This window comes from Sinocyclocheilus rhinocerous, unplaced genomic scaffold (assembly GCF_001515625.1).
Source record: "Sinocyclocheilus rhinocerous isolate Xijiao unplaced genomic scaffold, SAMN03320098_v1.1 scaffold19, whole genome shotgun sequence".
Classification (NCBI taxonomy): domain Eukaryota; kingdom Metazoa; phylum Chordata; class Actinopteri; order Cypriniformes; family Cyprinidae; genus Sinocyclocheilus; species Sinocyclocheilus rhinocerous.
The window spans coordinates 96,452-114,279 of NW_015638975.1; the positions used below are offsets into that span (position 1 = coordinate 96,452).

The 17,828-nt window shown below is 37.4% G+C and overlaps 1 protein-coding gene across 1 annotated transcript in view; it reads left to right on the top strand.

Moving 5' to 3' along the window:
- LOC107750478 (immunoglobulin superfamily DCC subclass member 3-like) overlaps positions 1–17,828 on the top strand; it is an 85,204-nt gene that overhangs the window by 52,233 nt on the left and 15,143 nt on the right. Inside the window, exons 3-6 of the mRNA XM_016565847.1 lie at positions 10,127–10,271; positions 10,398–10,528; positions 10,615–10,752; positions 16,152–16,310. Coding sequence (XP_016421333.1) covers positions 10,127–10,271; positions 10,398–10,528; positions 10,615–10,752; positions 16,152–16,310 — 573 coding nt within the window. The remainder of the gene's footprint in view (positions 1–10,126; positions 10,272–10,397; positions 10,529–10,614; positions 10,753–16,151; positions 16,311–17,828) is intronic.

Sequence of the window (17,828 nt, forward strand, 5' to 3'; positions counted from 1 at the left end):
TATATATATATATATATATATACAAAGTTTGGGGTCAGTAAGATTTTTATTTATGTTATAGTGAGAGAAATCATCATTATAGATTGAGGGGTTTAAAATTTAAATGAATTACCTCAACTTTCTAAATGGATTTACCATCCTGGATCACAAGAATATGACTTCCTTGAAGTGACCAGTATGTACAGTACATGCACTTGTGGCTCTGGTTACCTGTTCTACTAAATCATCATCAGCAGGAGGTTAGAGTTTTGATTTCCTGTCCGTTTCCACAGTGATTGTCATGGTGAAACCAACTGCATCCAAGCAGCCAGTTCCATCCAGTTAGTCTCTTAATGTATGGATGGAGGGAAAGATCTCGCTCTCTCTTTCTCTTTCATATTCCTCTTAGCCCTTTCAATTAATCTCTCTGTTTTTCTCACGCACACACACTCACGCTCCTTTTCTCAATTTCTCCCTCCTCTCCCCCCATAATTAGATCTGGTTAATTTACACTGTGTGGCGCGCTGGGAAGAGGCAAGTTGTAATAATGTGTGTGTGTGTGTGTGTGGAGAGGGGTATAAAATGGCTCTGCTGGGACTGCTGAATCCAAACTGCTACTGCTGCTACACCCTCTTAGCTTGGGTGTGTTGGTTTGAGTATTGAGATTCATACTGGCACATTGTGTGTTTATATTACATTCTTCAAATGCATTTGCATGTGCTCTGCAGAGTTGATTCATCTTATGCTAAAATAAGCTCAAGTCTGTTTATTTTTGTGTGTTTTCGTGAATAAACGTATCTGTGTGTGGCAGGAGAGGTGGGCCTCTACCAGTTCCAATTTTTATGTATGAGGGCAGAGGGCAGGGGCCCTTAAGGGGGTTCTCTCTTTGGGTGGGTGTGGTTTCGACGAACACATTGGTTGCACTTGGCACTGACACTGCATTTTTTTGCTTTTCTGGAATTCCATCTTTTACACATTTGGTCTTATTTTGAAGGATTCTTCAGTGCATGTTATTTGTAGGCCTTCATAATGAAAATATAATAATTTGCTCTGCCTCTGAAACATTTTTCCTTTTTGGCTGATGTCATCAAGCCCTCTTATTTTTCAAGTCCTCCTCAACCACCTGTCACACATCCTGCCCATTTAGCTGCGCTGCTCCATTTCAAGGAGGAGACATCATGAAAAAACTGTTTGGCTAATGATACCACACCGTTAGAATTGACTATCCTGAGCTGTGATGTCAAAAGCAGTTGACAGGGGAAAATATGGTTTTATAGACTTCCTCTATTCCTTATTTTCCTGTTAACTGCTTTTGCAACTGCCAGAGTCCCACCTCTATTTTTTATGGACTCTATACTTTTATATACAAGTAGTTTATAGACTTATTTAAGTAAACAAATTAAATATTGTTATATTTCAATTAAAGCTATTTAAATTTTAATAATTTAAGAACATTTATTTGAATATGTTAATTTTATATTTATTTTTTGTTTGTTTGTCTTCCAGTTTCACATGTAAATAAAGTATGGCACAATATGGAAGTAAAATTAGTTGAAAATGTAATTTCATGTTGAACTCACAGGTGCATGTAGTAATATTCCCTCAGTTTAAAAAAAGTAAACAGAATGTGTTTAACTTGTACCTTTAAATAGTATCTTTGCAATGATGTTTAAACACTCACACGAGACTCCAGTTATATCAAAGCCTATTAAAAGCAGAAATTAAAATGCATTTTAATGTACTTCTCTTATGTGTTTGTAAAAGTTGAAACTGGAAAGATGGCATTTGAAAATAGGGTGATCACAGGGTGTATGTATGTTTTAACAGGTGTCTCTAAGCCATGATTTGACCACTGAATGTTTGGGGGAGGCTGCAGGTCACCAGTAGTGATGGTTATTCTGCTAATTGTCTCAAGAGTATATAACTGCGGTAGTAACCTGCTCTAGACAAGGCTTTGTTGATTAGAAACCAAGCCCTGGTGCTCAGAGTGGTTGTGTTTTAATGGCAGACGCTCCATGGCTACAGCTGGACCCTCTGTGGAACTCAGTGGTAAAGGATAGAGCATCGCAGGGGGTCCAACTATAATATTGTAGTCTCTTTGTCAGATGTACCGTATACAGGTGTGTGTGTGTGTGTGTGACTGGCTTTTTTGAACTTCCAGTAAAAAGTTTCCATTATTGTTTTTGACATCATTTACATAAAAATATAAAAGTAGCAGTCAGGTATCAAAGTAAATAAATAACATTTATGCACGACAATAAAACAACTCTGAGATTTGAATACTTTGTTTGCTTTGTTCTAGCACCAAAACACCTTGATGGTTGAGGCTGTGAGGAATGTTTGTTTAAAATTTAATCAGCTTGCTGCTCGCTGTCAATCCGTGAAGAAGAGAGGTCGGAGCATGTCAGGAAATGGCACTTTTCTCATTAGGGCGCAGCCCAGAAGCAGTGATGCTGAAACACTACCAATAGACAAAGAGATGAAAACAAGGAGAGAGAGACAGAGTGCAGGAGAACAGCAGGACGGGGAGGGAGGAGGAGTTCACAGAGAGATACAATATGCTCCAGTACCCCCACTGGTTCAGCCGCTACACTCTCAGTCCTGGCTGTTTGTGTTTACATGTGAAATTGAGTGATGTGCCGGTGCCAGAGTGAGGAAGGGTGCTGGGTCTGAAGCAACGCAGGGGTGCTTGCTAATGAGAAGCTAAAAGCTCAAAGCAGAAGACCTGATGAAACAGAACTGAGGAAACATTCTTCACAGTAGAAACAACCCACTCTGAATCCTCAAATACAAAATGAATACTCATAACTCGCCTTCAGGAATTTGTCCATGTTGCAGGAAAATTTGTTCTGCCGTGTTCCTGTACCTGAAAGAGCAGTGGCGTAAGGCCATTGGTTTGATTCCTAGGAAGAGACAAATCTAATAAGACATAAACTGGAAAAACCCCTCTTTGTGCCAGTTTGGCCTGTCTATCGCCATCTGTGGTTGAAACATAAAATTGCAAATGAATTGCATTTTTAATGCTATTTTGCACAGAAGAATATGATTTTTGTCATATGTTTTTTTAGTTTGTCTTATGCCTGTGTTTGCCCGTGATTACCAAGACCCCGAACAGTAAGAAGATTTTGATTGCATATATTTGAAAAATATGTTATATGAGACAAAATGTGAATGAATACACAAGGACAAATGATGTAAATCTGAAATCCATTCCTGTAGCTCCAATTACAAATTATTATTCTATGCTAACAGTAATGAATAAGGTTTAGGCAAGAACATTATTTTTAACACTGAACAAATGCATGTTAATAATTTTGAAATAGTATGTACCTATTTACATCTCAATCTTCCAGTCTTTGGTGACAAATTCTGGATCTGCTTCCATACAATCAACAACCAATGAATAGAACATCCATAGAACAGTCCCCATCCTACATTTTTTTTTTCTTTTTTGAAAATCCATTTTACTCTTATGTACATCACAATATGGAAGAAATGATCTGTTGCTACTTCTATTTTGACAAGACTTTAATGTTGCATGGTAGTTGACTTTACCTGCTTTAGTTGGTCCAAGCTCTTTTAGATGGTTGACCAAGTACCCTATAGCAGCTGGCTGGGCCTGACTCAGGTAATGCACAAACTTGATGAAACTGGTTATGTTTGGTAGACCAGCTTGGACCAGCAATAAAGCACGTTTAAAATACAAGTTTGACCTTATATTGACTTGGTTTTTTCAGCAGGGTTGTGAAAAAGATGAGTCATATCCATTACCATGCTAAAATCTTCTGAGTGTTGTCATGATAGAAATACATCTATTTTAATCACATGCAAATCTGTTATTTTAAAACATAAGTACAATATAAACATACAGTTATCATCATCATAGCAATAATAATCCTAATACGCTTAAACGTATACAGGTCCTCATAAATCCCAGTTTCATAAAATGGCAACAACAGTATGTATGCGTTAATGTTTGCATAACCTGACATCCATCCATCTAACACTATTAATCATAGTTCTTCCACTTCATGGGATAAATCAATAAAAGTGTGTTTAGGTCCGCTGTACAGGACCTCAGAGAGCTCTGCAGGAGACAAAGAGGAAATTGCTGGCCCAAATGAAAGAGAACATTGTTATGATGTTAAGTGGATAAATTGATTTCAGAAGCACTGCAGAGCATCTCAACGTGACGCACAGGAGGACCACAGGATGAAAAGATTTGAAAATAGGAATAAGCTGCAGTAAGTTAAGTTGCAGTGGGCCATGAATGCATTTTAAAGCCATAGTTCACCGTAAAATGAAAATTCTTGCCCTGTTTGGAATTGAAAACATTTTGGACGCATAAATTGTCATACAGCAAGTGTTCTTACAGGTAGTCATGCTCTATATTCCACTTGTGTGTATTTTGAGTGATTGTGAGGCAATTTTATGGTGCATGTACCATAAAAGGGATGGAAAATCATGCAGGCTTTGGTCAATGTGAGGGTAATTTAATTATTTTTGGGTGAGCCGTTTCTTTAAGTCTCTCAGCATACCTGCAACATATAAACAATTAATCTTGTAGACGCTTAAACAAGGTGACCCCTTTTTCCAAGAGGCAATAAATGCAACCATGTCCCTTTGAGAGAGTGGAGAAGAAAACGGAGGATGACTTTTGAAGTCATATCACTTATTTACCTGTGTGTTATCAGAGAGAAGTTTTACTCAAAGGTGACGTGTGGAACAGGTTGCTCCTTCAGTGCACTGAGAGGCTGTGCAGATGAATCACTGTGTGTGTGCCTGAATGCGTTGCTGTAAAGCTGCACATCTGCATTTAAATGCCGCCCGGGAGCTCTGTGCATGGGAAAATAATATTTCAGTGCGACTATTTAAAGCCTGTTGAGGTGATGCCACTTTGCGCTGAAATAGCATCATATACCATATGTATTATTTATGGAGGCCATCTTAATTATAGCGCTTCGCTCAGAGAGGAGGAGAAAGCAGCCCAATGGACCGCCCAGAGGGGTGGAGCTCGCTGCATGTGTATGTAGTGAAGTTAGAACAGTTTTTAACAGTATTTAAAACAGTAACAGTATTTGGAAATGTGTGTTTGCATATATACGTGGCTTTTTGTGTGTTCTGGTGTGTCAGAGAGAATCCGCCATCTCCATTGCAGGTCTTTCACATCCATCACTGTGGACCGGAGCACCTCATCACATACTTGAATTTTTTTATAGTCCATATACTTGACACATGAATCTAGTTCTGCCTTAGAAATCACATCAGTCTTCTCTTAGTGCCTCTTTTCCTCCATTGCCTTCTCCAGTGTTATTCCATTCGACTATAACCTGCTCACTCTGACATGCAGAGCACTTGAATTGAGTACCTTGTCTGAAAGGTGCAGAGCATTGCCTTCTATATGATGTCTATATATATTGAAAAAAGTATTTAATGCTCACCAAGGCTGCATTAATTTAATCAAACATACACTATAAACAGTAATATTGTGAAATATTATTACAATAACCATTTATTCCTGTGATGATAAAGCTGAATTTTCAGCATCATTACTTCAGTCTTCAGTGTCACATGATCCTTCAGAAATCATTCACGTATGCTAATTTGGTGCTCAAAAAACATTTCTTATTGTTATAGATGTTATGTAATGTTTTATTTTGTTAACAATATAAAACAGTTGTGTTGCTTAATATTTATGTGGAAACTTTGCATTTTTTAGGATTTCTTGATGAATATGTAGGTCAAAAGAACAGCATTTATTTGAAGTAGAATTCTTTTGTAACATTTTTTTACTTATCAATTTAATGCATCCTTGCTGAGTAATAATGCCAATTTCTTTAAAAAAAAAAAAAAAAAATATATATATATCATTTTTTTTTTCTTTTTTGAAAATCCATTTTACTCTTATGTACATCACAATATGGAAGAAATGATCTGTTGCTACTTCTATTTTGACAAGACTTTAATGTTGCATGGTAGTTGACTTTACCTGCTTTAGTTGGTCCAAGCTCTTTTAGATGGTTGACCAAGTACCCTATAGCAGCTGGCTGGGCCTGACTCAGGTAATGCACAAACTTGATGAAACTGGTTATGTTTGGTAGACCAGCTTGGACCAGCAATAAAGCACGTTTAAAATACAAGTTTGACCTTATATTGACTTGGTTTTTTCAGCAGGGTTGTGAAAAAGATGAATTGCAGTGTTATTTAATAGTGATTAAATATGATGTCTTGTCGTGAAGCACGCAATTGCCGCACCTAAAAGAATGGCATTGACCTAGACGTGATGTTGTTAAAAAAAGAGAGATGTTACAGACACAGTAAATAATAAATGAAATGTGTTAGACACATTTGTGGAAAAGTTGATTGAAATCACAGTGGAGTGATAAAGCAGAAAAATAGAAATAGTAGAGATGGATAGAGAGAGATTCATTCGATTTATGCCTTCCTTTCTGTGTCTCGCATCTCCTGCAGAGGCAATCAATTAGATATGTGTGAAAGCCTTTCTGGGAGCCCTTTTTCCCTTCCTTCTCTGAGAATGCTTTTTTCCCCCTCGCTTCTGCTTGCCTTCTTTGACTCGCACAAAACAAAACGACCAGTTACAGAAGCACCACTGTGTGAGTTTAAGCCGCCAAACACCACCCGGAGATCCTTCTGAGCTCGATGATGCTAGATTAGCTGGAACAAGTATATCAGTAGGACACAAAAAGAACACAGAGGGGTAAGTGAGAGAGGACGCAGGAGGGGCGCCGGCCTTCTTGTTATGCTAAGAGTGTTCCGAACGGTCCCGCTTGGTTCAAGTTAATTACGACCAACATTTAAATAAGAGCACTTGTCTTGAGGACGGTGGTTGGCTGCGGGAGAGACAGACCTCGCGCTAATTGTGTTTGTGTTTCCAGCTCCTCCCCTCATCTCTAGCCCTCTCTCAGTATGAGCTCCTGCGGGACACGCTGTGTGAGCCGCAGCCCAATGAGAGGCTTTGGAAAATCACTCCCAGGGTCCAAATCCTGGTCATCATACTGTAACTGGTTGCTTCTGGCTTTTCTTCTACTGCAAGATAGATGGACATTTATTGAGCGCCATCTGACTGCTGAACTATCCACCTGTATGCTCTCTTTCAAACGCTCACACGCTTTCTCTGGTACTCAGTGGCCATGAACAGATGCAGATGCACACTTTTGTTTGATTTCATGTCTTTGAGCAATCAAAGTAAGACTCCAAAGCTGTGAAAGAATAAATGATTGGTTATGGAATCAGTAAACAGTGAAGATTTGTGTTTGTGTAAGAATATTCATTGTACATTTCTTTTTTGTTGGCTCGTTGGAGGGACTGTTTTTATTTTATTTTCACTGATGGGTAATGTAGTGGTCCTATGTTTTTATACGCATGGGACTGTAATATATGACCTCAAAGTGGATGCAGGGACTGAGTGGACAGAGGCAAAAACAGGCCGGATTAAGAGGTTCAGTCAAGATTTTTAAATCCTAATTTAAACATGGAATGTCATACAGTATATTATCATTCAATAGATTGCGTTCGGTTTGGTAAGATTTTTTAAATGTTTTTGAAAGAAGTCTCTTATGCTTACCAAGGATGCATTTATTTGATCAAATATACAGTAAAACAGTAATATTGTGAAATATTATTACAGTTAAAAATAACTTTAATATACGTTTAATATACTTTAAAATAAAGCTGAATTTTTATCAGCCATTATTCTAGTATTACATGATTCATCAGAAATCACCTTAATACTGTATGCTTGATTTGGTGCAAATAAACATTTCCTAATATTATTATTTATAGGATTCTTTGCTGAATAGAAATTTCAAAAGAGCAGCCTTTATTTGAAATAGAAATCTCTAGCAACAGTGTACAAGTCTTAACTGTCACAATTTTATCAACTGAATGCATCCTTTCTGAATAAAAGTATTTCTTTTGCTGAAAGCAGTCCATTAAGCTTGATGAAATTGGCATTGAAGATTTATATTGTATGCCTGAACATACATTTAACAGGACTTTTCAAAGACCTGCCAGATATTTCACAGTGTTGTCATACTTATTGCAGCATCAGATGAACATTGTACTTCTGAATATGTGAATAGATCAGAGCACATCAGATCTTGGGTCTTGTATTGTTAATTGTCTGGACCAGCTCTTTGTATACTCTATCACTTTGTTTTGGGAAGTTGAGGAAGAGAAGAGTTCTAGTATGACGTGGTGGGAGATTGAGAGGCCCGGAGCCCTTTTTCCCTTCCTTCTCTGAGAATGCTTTTTTCCCCCTCGCTTCTGCTTGCCTTCTTTGACTCGCACAAAACAAAACGACCAGTTACAGAAGCACCACTGTGCGAGTTTAAGCCGCCAAACACCACCCGGAGATCCTTCTGAGCTCGATGATGCCAGATTAGCTGGAACAAGTATATCAGTAGGACACAAAAAGAACACAGAGGGGTAAGTGAGAGAGGACGCAGGAGGGGCCCCGGCCTTCTTGTTATGCTAAGAGTGTTCCGAACGGTCCCGCTTGGTTCAAGTTAATTACGACCAACATTTAAATAAGAGCACTTGTCTTGAGGACGGTGGTTGGCTGCGGGAGAGACAGACCTCGCGCTAATTGTGTTTGTGTTTCCAGCTCCTCCCCTCATCTCTAGCCCTCTCTCAGTATGAGCTCCTGCGGGACACGCTGTGTGAGCCGCAGCCCAATGAGAGGCTTTGGAAAATCACTCCCAGGGTCCAAATCCTGGTCATCATACTGTAACTGGTTGCTTCTGGCTTTTCTTCTACTGCAAGATAGATGGACATTTATTGAGCGCCATCTGACTGCTGAACTATCCACCTGTATGCTCTCTTTCAAACGCTCACACGCTTTCTCTGGTACTCAGTGGCCATGAACAGATGCAGATGCACACTTTTGTTTGATTTCATGTCTTTGAGCAATCAAAGTAAGACTCCAAAGCTGTGAAAGAATAAATGATTGGTTATGGAATCAGTAAACAGTGAAGATTTGTGTTTGTGTAAGAATATTCATTGTACATTTCTTTTTTGTTGGCTCGTTGGAGGGACTGTTTTTATTTTATTTTCACTGATGGGTAATGTAGTGGTCCTATGTTTTTATACGCATGGGACTGTAATATATGACCTCAAAGTGGATGCAGGGACTGAGTGGACAGAGGCAAAAACAGGCCGGATTAAGAGGTTCAGTCAAGATTTTTAAATCCTAATTTAAACATGGAATGTCATACAGTATATTATCATTCAATAGATTGCGTTCGGTTTGGTAAGATTTTTTAAATGTTTTTGAAAGAAGTCTCTTATGCTTACCAAGGATGCATTTATTTGATCAAATATACAGTAAAACAGTAATATTGTGAAATATTATTACAGTTAAAAATAACTTTAATATACGTTTAATATACTTTAAAATAAAGCTGAATTTTTATCAGCCATTATTCTAGTATTACATGATTCATCAGAAATCACCTTAATACTGTATGCTTGATTTGGTGCAAATAAACATTTCCTAATATTATTATTTATAGGATTCTTTGCTGAATAGAAATTTCAAAAGAGCAGCCTTTATTTGAAATAGAAATCTCTAGCAACAGTGTACAAGTCTTAACTGTCACAATTTTATCAACTGAATGCATCCTTTCTGAATAAAAGTATTTCTTTTGCTGAAAGCAGTCCATTAAGCTTGATGAAATTGGCATTGAAGATTTATATTGTATGCCTGAACATACATTTAACAGGACTTTTCAAAGACCTGCCAGATATTTCACAGTGTTGTCATACTTATTGCAGCATCAGATGAACATTGTACTTCTGAATATGTGAATAGATCAGAGCACATCAGATCTTGGGTCTTGTATTGTTAATTGTCTGGACCAGCTCTTTGTATACTCTATCACTTTGTTTTGGGAAGTTGAGGAAGAGAAGAGTTCTAGTATGACGTGGTGGGAGATTGAGAGGCCCAAATAAAACCTTTTTTGCCCTACTTCATTACTTTTGTAAACTGTGCTTTCTGTGAGGATTTGCATATTGTTCTTTTTAAGTGTTCAAGTGGTGGTATTTTGAATTGCAGTTACGTGGATGACCTTAATGGGTGTATGAAGGGTTAAAGCAATCTGTCTTTCTCTGTCTCTTTTGTCTTCAGCAATGGCAGATTTTCATGTGCAGCCACGTTCAGTGCGTGCAGAGCTGGGAGGTGTTGGGCGATTTCAGTGCCAAATCCATGGTCTGCCTGAGCCAGTCATCAGCTGGGAAAGAGATGGGCGACCCGTGGATACCTCTGATGACAGGTACTACTCTAAATACATATGCTTACACACAATGGCATTTAAAGGGATGTACCCAGTGTTACTGGCACATACTGTACATGTCTCCTTCTCACTGTGGGCCTGTCTATGTTTGTCTTTTCTGTGCAGGTTTACTCTGTTGCCCACGGGTGTGCTGCAGATAACGGGTGTTCGCCCTGAGGACAGTGGGATGTACTGCTGTGTTGCACACAACAGTGCGGGAGTCAAACACAGCGCAGGAGCACAGCTCACAGTCTCGGGTATGCTCAAAAATTCTTCTCTGCTTTCTTGAGTCTTTCCAAATCATTTTCTTTCTGTAACTCGCTTTACCTTTTTCTTCCTGAAGGCTCCCAGTCATCTGTTTACAAAGAACCCATGATCCTAGTGGGCCCTGAAAACCTCACTCTCACAGTTCACCAGACCGCCATCTTGGAGTGTGTTGCCACGGGTTATCCTCGCCCAATCGTTTCGTGGAGTAGACTGGGTAAGACTCGTTTAAGTTTCTCTCTAAATTGCCTCGAGTGACTCTCAGAGCAAAACCCAGCGCAGCTCCGGAAGGAATGCTGCAGAGAGCTTTAATGTGCTCTCCACTACACACTATTAGACTATAAAATACCCAATCAACTGAAAAAGAGAAAAGGGAAAAATCTCCTCCAGCAAGGTAATGTAACGTGATGGAGGACAGAGATGAGAAGAAATGAGCCAATGGATCTATATCTAAAAAACCTTCTCTTAATTAGATCCTAAATTATTTACATGTCTAATTTCTCTCCCTAAAGTCTACTTATGGTATTAGTTAAGGTGTCTTGTTTAGTAATTTAGTTAGAATTAAAGGCGTAGTTCATTCAAAACTGAAAATTCTGTCATAATTTACTCCCCCTTATGTTTTTTCAAATCTGTATGACGAAAACCTTCTCTTAATTAGATCCTAATTTCATAATTTACTCCCCCTTATGTTTTTTCAAATCTGTATGACTTACGTTCTTCGGTGGAACATAAAAAAATGTTTGTTTTTTATTCAGTGATGTTCTTTTGGAATCAATAGACTAATTACTTAGTCATACTTCAGAATCAGTGGCATAGCAAACTTTATAGGTTAATGTGGGCTTCAACAATCCTTATTGTCTTTTCTGAGGTAAATAACATTGCATGAATATTCACAAGCTGAATATTCACATTGACGGTATAAATGATTGGAAATAATATTTAATGTTCATTAGCCTATTTGTAGCGCGCAGGCATGTTTGCAGCATGTTTTGTAATGTGTTTGCTTTTAATATAACAAATCTTTCAATTTTATCACAAAGTACAAACAATAAATGTGTTTTTCTGCTCTTAAATGTGGCGTGAGATCACTGTATTCGCCTCAGTTCAAGCGGCATATGTGAATCAATCATCTTTTCCTCTTTTCTACAGAACGAAATAAACATGAATGAATATCAGAAGACATGTTAAAAAATCAGAACAATTTAATAAAACGAATGTCTCATGAAATCGATCAGTTAAATTGTCAATTAAACAGCTTGTGAAGTCTTAACAGTCATAGATGGATAGATAGATAGACAGACAGACAGACAGACAGATAGATAGATAGCCTTTGTGCACATCTATTTTGACATCATATTTTGTCCAGTCCATTATGATTATCACTAGGGTTTAAAAAACACTGTTAGAGTACACTACACTGTAAAAAAAAAATGTAAATAAAATAAAGATTATTAGAGAACTTTCACAGGACAATACTATTTAAGAATTTTTTTTACTTCAAAATGTCATGTTCAGTTCACTAGCAGTTTCTGAGTGAAAATTGTTTTTTTTTTCAGTGTACCAAAATGTATCAAAAGTTCAGCAAGAACCCTCCATTCACCCAAGAAGTTTTTAACATTCATAATAACAGATGTTACTTGAGCACCAAATCAAACATATTTGACTGATTTCTGAATGATCATGTAACACTGAACACTGGAGTAATGGCTGCTGAAAATTCAGTTTTAAAATAAAAAAAATTAGTAATAATAATTCAGATTACAGGATTAAATTCTGTTTTAAAATATATTGAAATAGGAAATGTATGTTTTAAATTGTAATAATATTTAACAGTATTACTGTTTTTAACATGTTTTTGATTAAATAAATTCAGCCTTGGTGAGCATAAGAGGCTTCTTTCAACAACATCACAGAAATCTTACCGACCCCAAACCTTTGAACATTACTGGCTTAGTACATCAATCTTGTTTAGCTCAAAAGATCCAGAAAATTCCATTTTTTTTATTATATGACCCTATTTAATAAAGCTGGCTGTTGTATTAAAGTAATTTACACTCCAATCTACTGAAGCCAAATGGTTTAAATGTAAATAAAATAAAGATTATTAGAGAACTTTCACAGGACAATACTATTTAAGAATTTTTGTTGCTTCAAAATGTCATGTTCAGTTCACTAGCAGTTTCTGAGTGAAAATTGTTTTTTTTTTCAGTGTACCAAAATGTATCAAAAGTTCAGCAAGAACCCTCCATTCACCCAAGAAGTTTTTAACATTCATAATAACAGATGTTACTTGAGCACCAAATCAAACATATTTGACTGATTTCTGAATGATCATGTAACACTGAACACTGGAGTAATGGCTGCTGAAAATTCAGTTTTAAAATAAAAAAAATTAGTAATAATAATTCAGATTACAGGATTAAATTCTGTTTTAAAATATATTGAAATAGGAAATGTATGTTTTAAATTGTAATAATATTTAACAGTATTACTGTTTTTAACATGTTTTTGATTAAATAAATTCAGCCTTGGTGAGCATAAGAGGCTTCTTTCAACAACATCACAGAAATCTTACCGACCCCAAACCTTTGAACATTACTGGCTTAGTACATCAATCTTGTTTAGCTCAAAAGATCCAGAAAATTCCATTTTTTTTATTATATGACCCTATTTAATAAAGCTGGCTGTTGTATTAAAGTAATTTACACTCCAATCTACTGAAGCCAAATGGTTTGGAATGGTGAAAGAAACTCTGTCATCCTTCCTGCTAAGACATGGATTTCACAGATCAATTTGGCTCATACTGTACAGTTAGATTGGTTTCTGTCTGAAAAATAGCTCATTTATTTTTAAGCGTGCTCAGAGTTCTGAAGCCACACGCTTGAAAATGGTTTCAGACAATTTTGGTCATTGAACGTTCTTTGCCACATCTGTCTGTTTTATCTTGATAAGGATTAATGGAGATAAAAAGAGTGTCTCATCTTTACTTCTGAGGTTGTGTTAGAGTGATTGATGTAATTTTTTTGTTGGAACATGTTTATATCTGCATTTGTGTGTGTGTGTGTGTGTGTGTGTTTGTGTGTCCCTGCATTAAAATTAGGAAAATATTTTTTCTTCTGAATCATCCCATCTTGAGGCCTGTAGCATTTTGTCTTTGCATTTAAATAACCAGTTCAGACCATATTTATGTATTTTAAGGTTAACATATCCTACTTACATTTACTCTCCGACTCATGCCAACCGCTCTCTCTCAAGCAAGATTTCACAGTGACTCCCACACTTGTATAATAATCCATTCTCAACTCTTTCTTTTCTCCCAGCTATTATCTAATGTGATTCTCCCATTAAGAATGTAAATGATGGTCTCTTCCTGTAACGCCTGCTAATCAGATTGTGGATATTACCTTCTGCAATGTTGCTGGAATTAACTGCTAACACAATGGGATTTTGCTGGATTAGATTACAACAAGAGCAAATCATGGCTAAGCTTAGTAATGAATGTGATGGATCTCCAGCAGTTAGTGATTAATGCCATTAATGCCATTTTGCATTTATGTCATCTTCTTTAGGAGCCAGGTGTTTTCCTGAGTTCAGTTTGCTCAAATGCATACATCCAAGCTGATTCACACCTACCTGTAAGCGCACACATTATGGGAAGAAAGGCCTGGCCAGTAAAACATGATACAAACATGTTGTCAAGGAGGAATAGATTAGCCTGTTATAGCATCTGCAACCTAAAATCTGTCCCCATTTACATACTACTTTCATCCCAGTGTCGTTCTTACAGTTGCGTTTGATTTGGACCTGTGGTCCAAAACAGTAGTAAGAATAATGACATGGACAATAATATTCACACAAAGCAACAACAATCCAATAATGCGCATTGGCTGCAGATTTGCTATCAGGCTCGGTATAACTGCTGCAGCCTCTTCCTTTCTTAATCTAAGCATTTTTTTGGATTTTTTTTTTTCACAATTTCTGTAGGTATTTTTGCTGAATAGAATTATTTATTATGTTGGCGCCAATAGCTTCGTGGTTAGTGCGTTGACACAGTGCAACTGCGTTCACGGCGACCCGAGTTTGATTCCCGTCTCGAGGTCCTTTGCTAATCCCGCTCCCCTCTCTCCTCCAAGTGCTTTCCTGTCATCTCTCTACTGTCGTATCTCATTAAAAAAGGCATTAAAAGCCCATAAAAATAACTTATTAAAAAAAATGTCATTATTATTTAATTGTATCCCTTTTACCCATTTTTCAGTCTTGATATTCCCGCAAGACTAGCTGGTAAAAACTGGTTATCATAGCCATCAAATGTTTAATTTGTGTTTTTGAGTGGAGGGCCTGGTTTTGACCTGGAAGACATGCAGAAACCGTCTATCATGTTCCAAATCCAGCTTAACCACCTTAAGCTTAGAATAGACCGTTTTTACAATTGACATGCCCTGTATAGAGTTTCTAGATCACTTCAAAACTTTCAACTTCAAAACTTTTGAGTTTTTGTTTTTAGAAGATATTTCATCAGCAGATCAGTTAGCATGTTGTTAAATGCTATAATTGTACAATCTGTGAAACACACTGTATATTTACTTCTCTCTCACAGCCTCATTTTTATTCCTGTCAAAAATGAATTATGCTGCTACTCTGACTAGGGTCTGTGAGGCACATGCTGTACACACACACACTTATGTCAGTTTCTCTGTGATATTTCATTGAACACGTTAATTAACTTATGAAAGGATAAAAGCATGTATCTCTAAAGACAGATGAATGCCTATCATTAACTGTGTGAAACCGGATTAAGAAGCTTCAAACAGCTGCTGACTGAAAAGTGGAAATGTTTGTGCAACTCACAACAGATGCCAGTCAATTAAATCTGGTGATATGTGAACTGCACCCTGCTTAACACTGTGTCTGCAATGTCATTTTGATAGGCACATTAACAAAACAGAATGAGAGACCTGAGAGGCCAGTAATATGAATGGAAGATGTGATTAGTGGGATTGTTAATTTTTATTAGCACTTTTCCTCACTGAGTGTCCAATTGCAGCGAGTGAGTGAGTGAGATGATCTAGACTGATACGGTTTATAGTTGCTGATGTGATTCAGTGCTCATGCAGAAGTGTGTGTGTGTTCTACACATGTATGGGAGATATCCATGGTAACATGGTATATCCTGCGTCACTGGTGTTCATAGGTTGTCTCATATGTCCAAAGCCCCCCTTTCTAGACCCTCACTTTATCTCGGTACACTTTTTATATATGAGAGGTGGTGTTTTTTCTCTCTCATTCTCTCTGACGCTTCCTTTCTCTTAAGATTTTCCTCGCCCCAGGGCAGAACGACGGATGGTGCTTTGTGCTCCATAATTAGTCACATTTAACCGGTGCTGTTAAATTCTGAGGCTCATCACATGCTTCTGTTGTTCTGTTAAATTTATTTTTAGTTCCTCTGGAGCAGGAAATGATTTTATGGCTGGATAATCATGTGATTCTATCTTCTCTCCAATGCCTCTTTTTATTCCCTCTACTGATCTCTTTAATTCTCTTTGAAATGATCTTTATGGCCCTTTCTCTTGTCTTTTGTCTGTCTTTGTCAACACTATGCCTTCAACTCTCTTTCAGATGGCCGGCCAATAGGAGTTGAGGGTATCCAGGTTCTAGGAACAGGAAACCTGATGATCTCTGATGTCAGAGTTCAGCATTCTGGCATTTACGTCTGTGCGGCCAACAAGCCAGGAACCCGCGTGCGCAGAACTGCTCAGGGACGCCTAGTTGTGCAAGGTGACTCTTTCTTTGAAACAAACATCCCAAAACTGCAAACTTTTTATAACTTTTAAATGAGTCAAAATACACTTTAAGTTGTACTACAACACTGTGTGTTGAACAACTGTATCTAAACATATTTGCTTTGAAAGAGATCAGATAAACTAATTAATAAATTGAAAAAGCGATCCTCTAAAATCTGTGAATTATTGCGAATTCGAACCAAACTAATTCAATAAAAAGAATCATATTGACCAACAATGCAAGAGAGATTGCACAACATTGTTATTTTAGTGTTATTTATGCACTGTATTAATTTTTTTAATTTTTATATTTTCTCTTTTAGTTTAAGTAATTTTGTTGTGCTTTTTGGTAATTTTATTAGTTTTTTGTAAATCTATTTCAATAGCTTTATTTGTTTTAGTGCTAGTAATTGCAGTACTTCAGCTTATTTCAGTTGCAACATTTCATGTTCTTGTTTAAGTTTTAAGTTTATCTACACTGCACTAAAAATTGAATTATTGTCAAGATACTGAAAACAAACAAAAAAAAACATTAATTTAGTAGCATCACTACTTGTAGTTAATTTCTCCTGAGTAACACTACGTACAACATCCAAATGATCATACTGGAAGTGCCTTTGGCGTTAGTGACTGAATCTCAGCGGCTGTAAACCGTGATAGCGGGAGCAGCGCTGTAGGTGTAGCTGAGAATTGATATGATCTTAGTAGCCAGATGGTGTAGCAGCCTTTTGCTCACTGCAATACTCTTCATTTACCTTAAAGAGAGAGAGTAAGAGAGGTGTTTTAAAAAATGTAAAGTAAAAAATTGGTAGTAAGAAGGAAAAAATGAAATCCCAGGACAGAACTAAATGAGAGAAAAGGGGAGATAAGAAAAAAAGGAAGAGATGTCTCAGATGATATATCACAGTGGTACATCAATACTCTCTGCCTCAACCCTTCCCCCATTCTCTCTCTCTCTCTCTTGTGCACTCGGATAAGAGAAGAAGAAAGAGAGCACTAATTTGCAGGGCTGTGAGATGCACTGGACGGACCTCTGAGAGCAGTTAGATCCTCTCTTATCATTTATTTATTGAGAGAAGCTGGTAACACTGAAAATAAAGGAGAGAGACTGAGAGCAAGATCAACACTTGCCGATTAAAGGACTAATAATTAAAGCCACCCTGAACGAATATGAAAGGTGTGATGGTAATTAAAATGGATATAAATGAGCAAACGGTTGCTAATCAGTAAGCAATTTCAAATTTTCCCAGATTAAATGTGTCCTAATTAAACAGTAAATGACTATTGGATTAGCTGCGTTCTGTGTCAGTTGGCAGCATTGCCACGTGGTGAGTGAGGAGGAGGGGGGTATCTAGTGAGGTTGGGGGCAGCAGAAGGCTCTAGGGGTCTCAAAGAGGTGTACGTTCCAAGTATCTCTTCCAAGCCCCCCACATCTGTTCTGCAGCACTTAATCAGTTTTAATTTTCACACTATGTCATTAATGGATTGTCAGCTTCCTCTCCAGGCCCTGGGA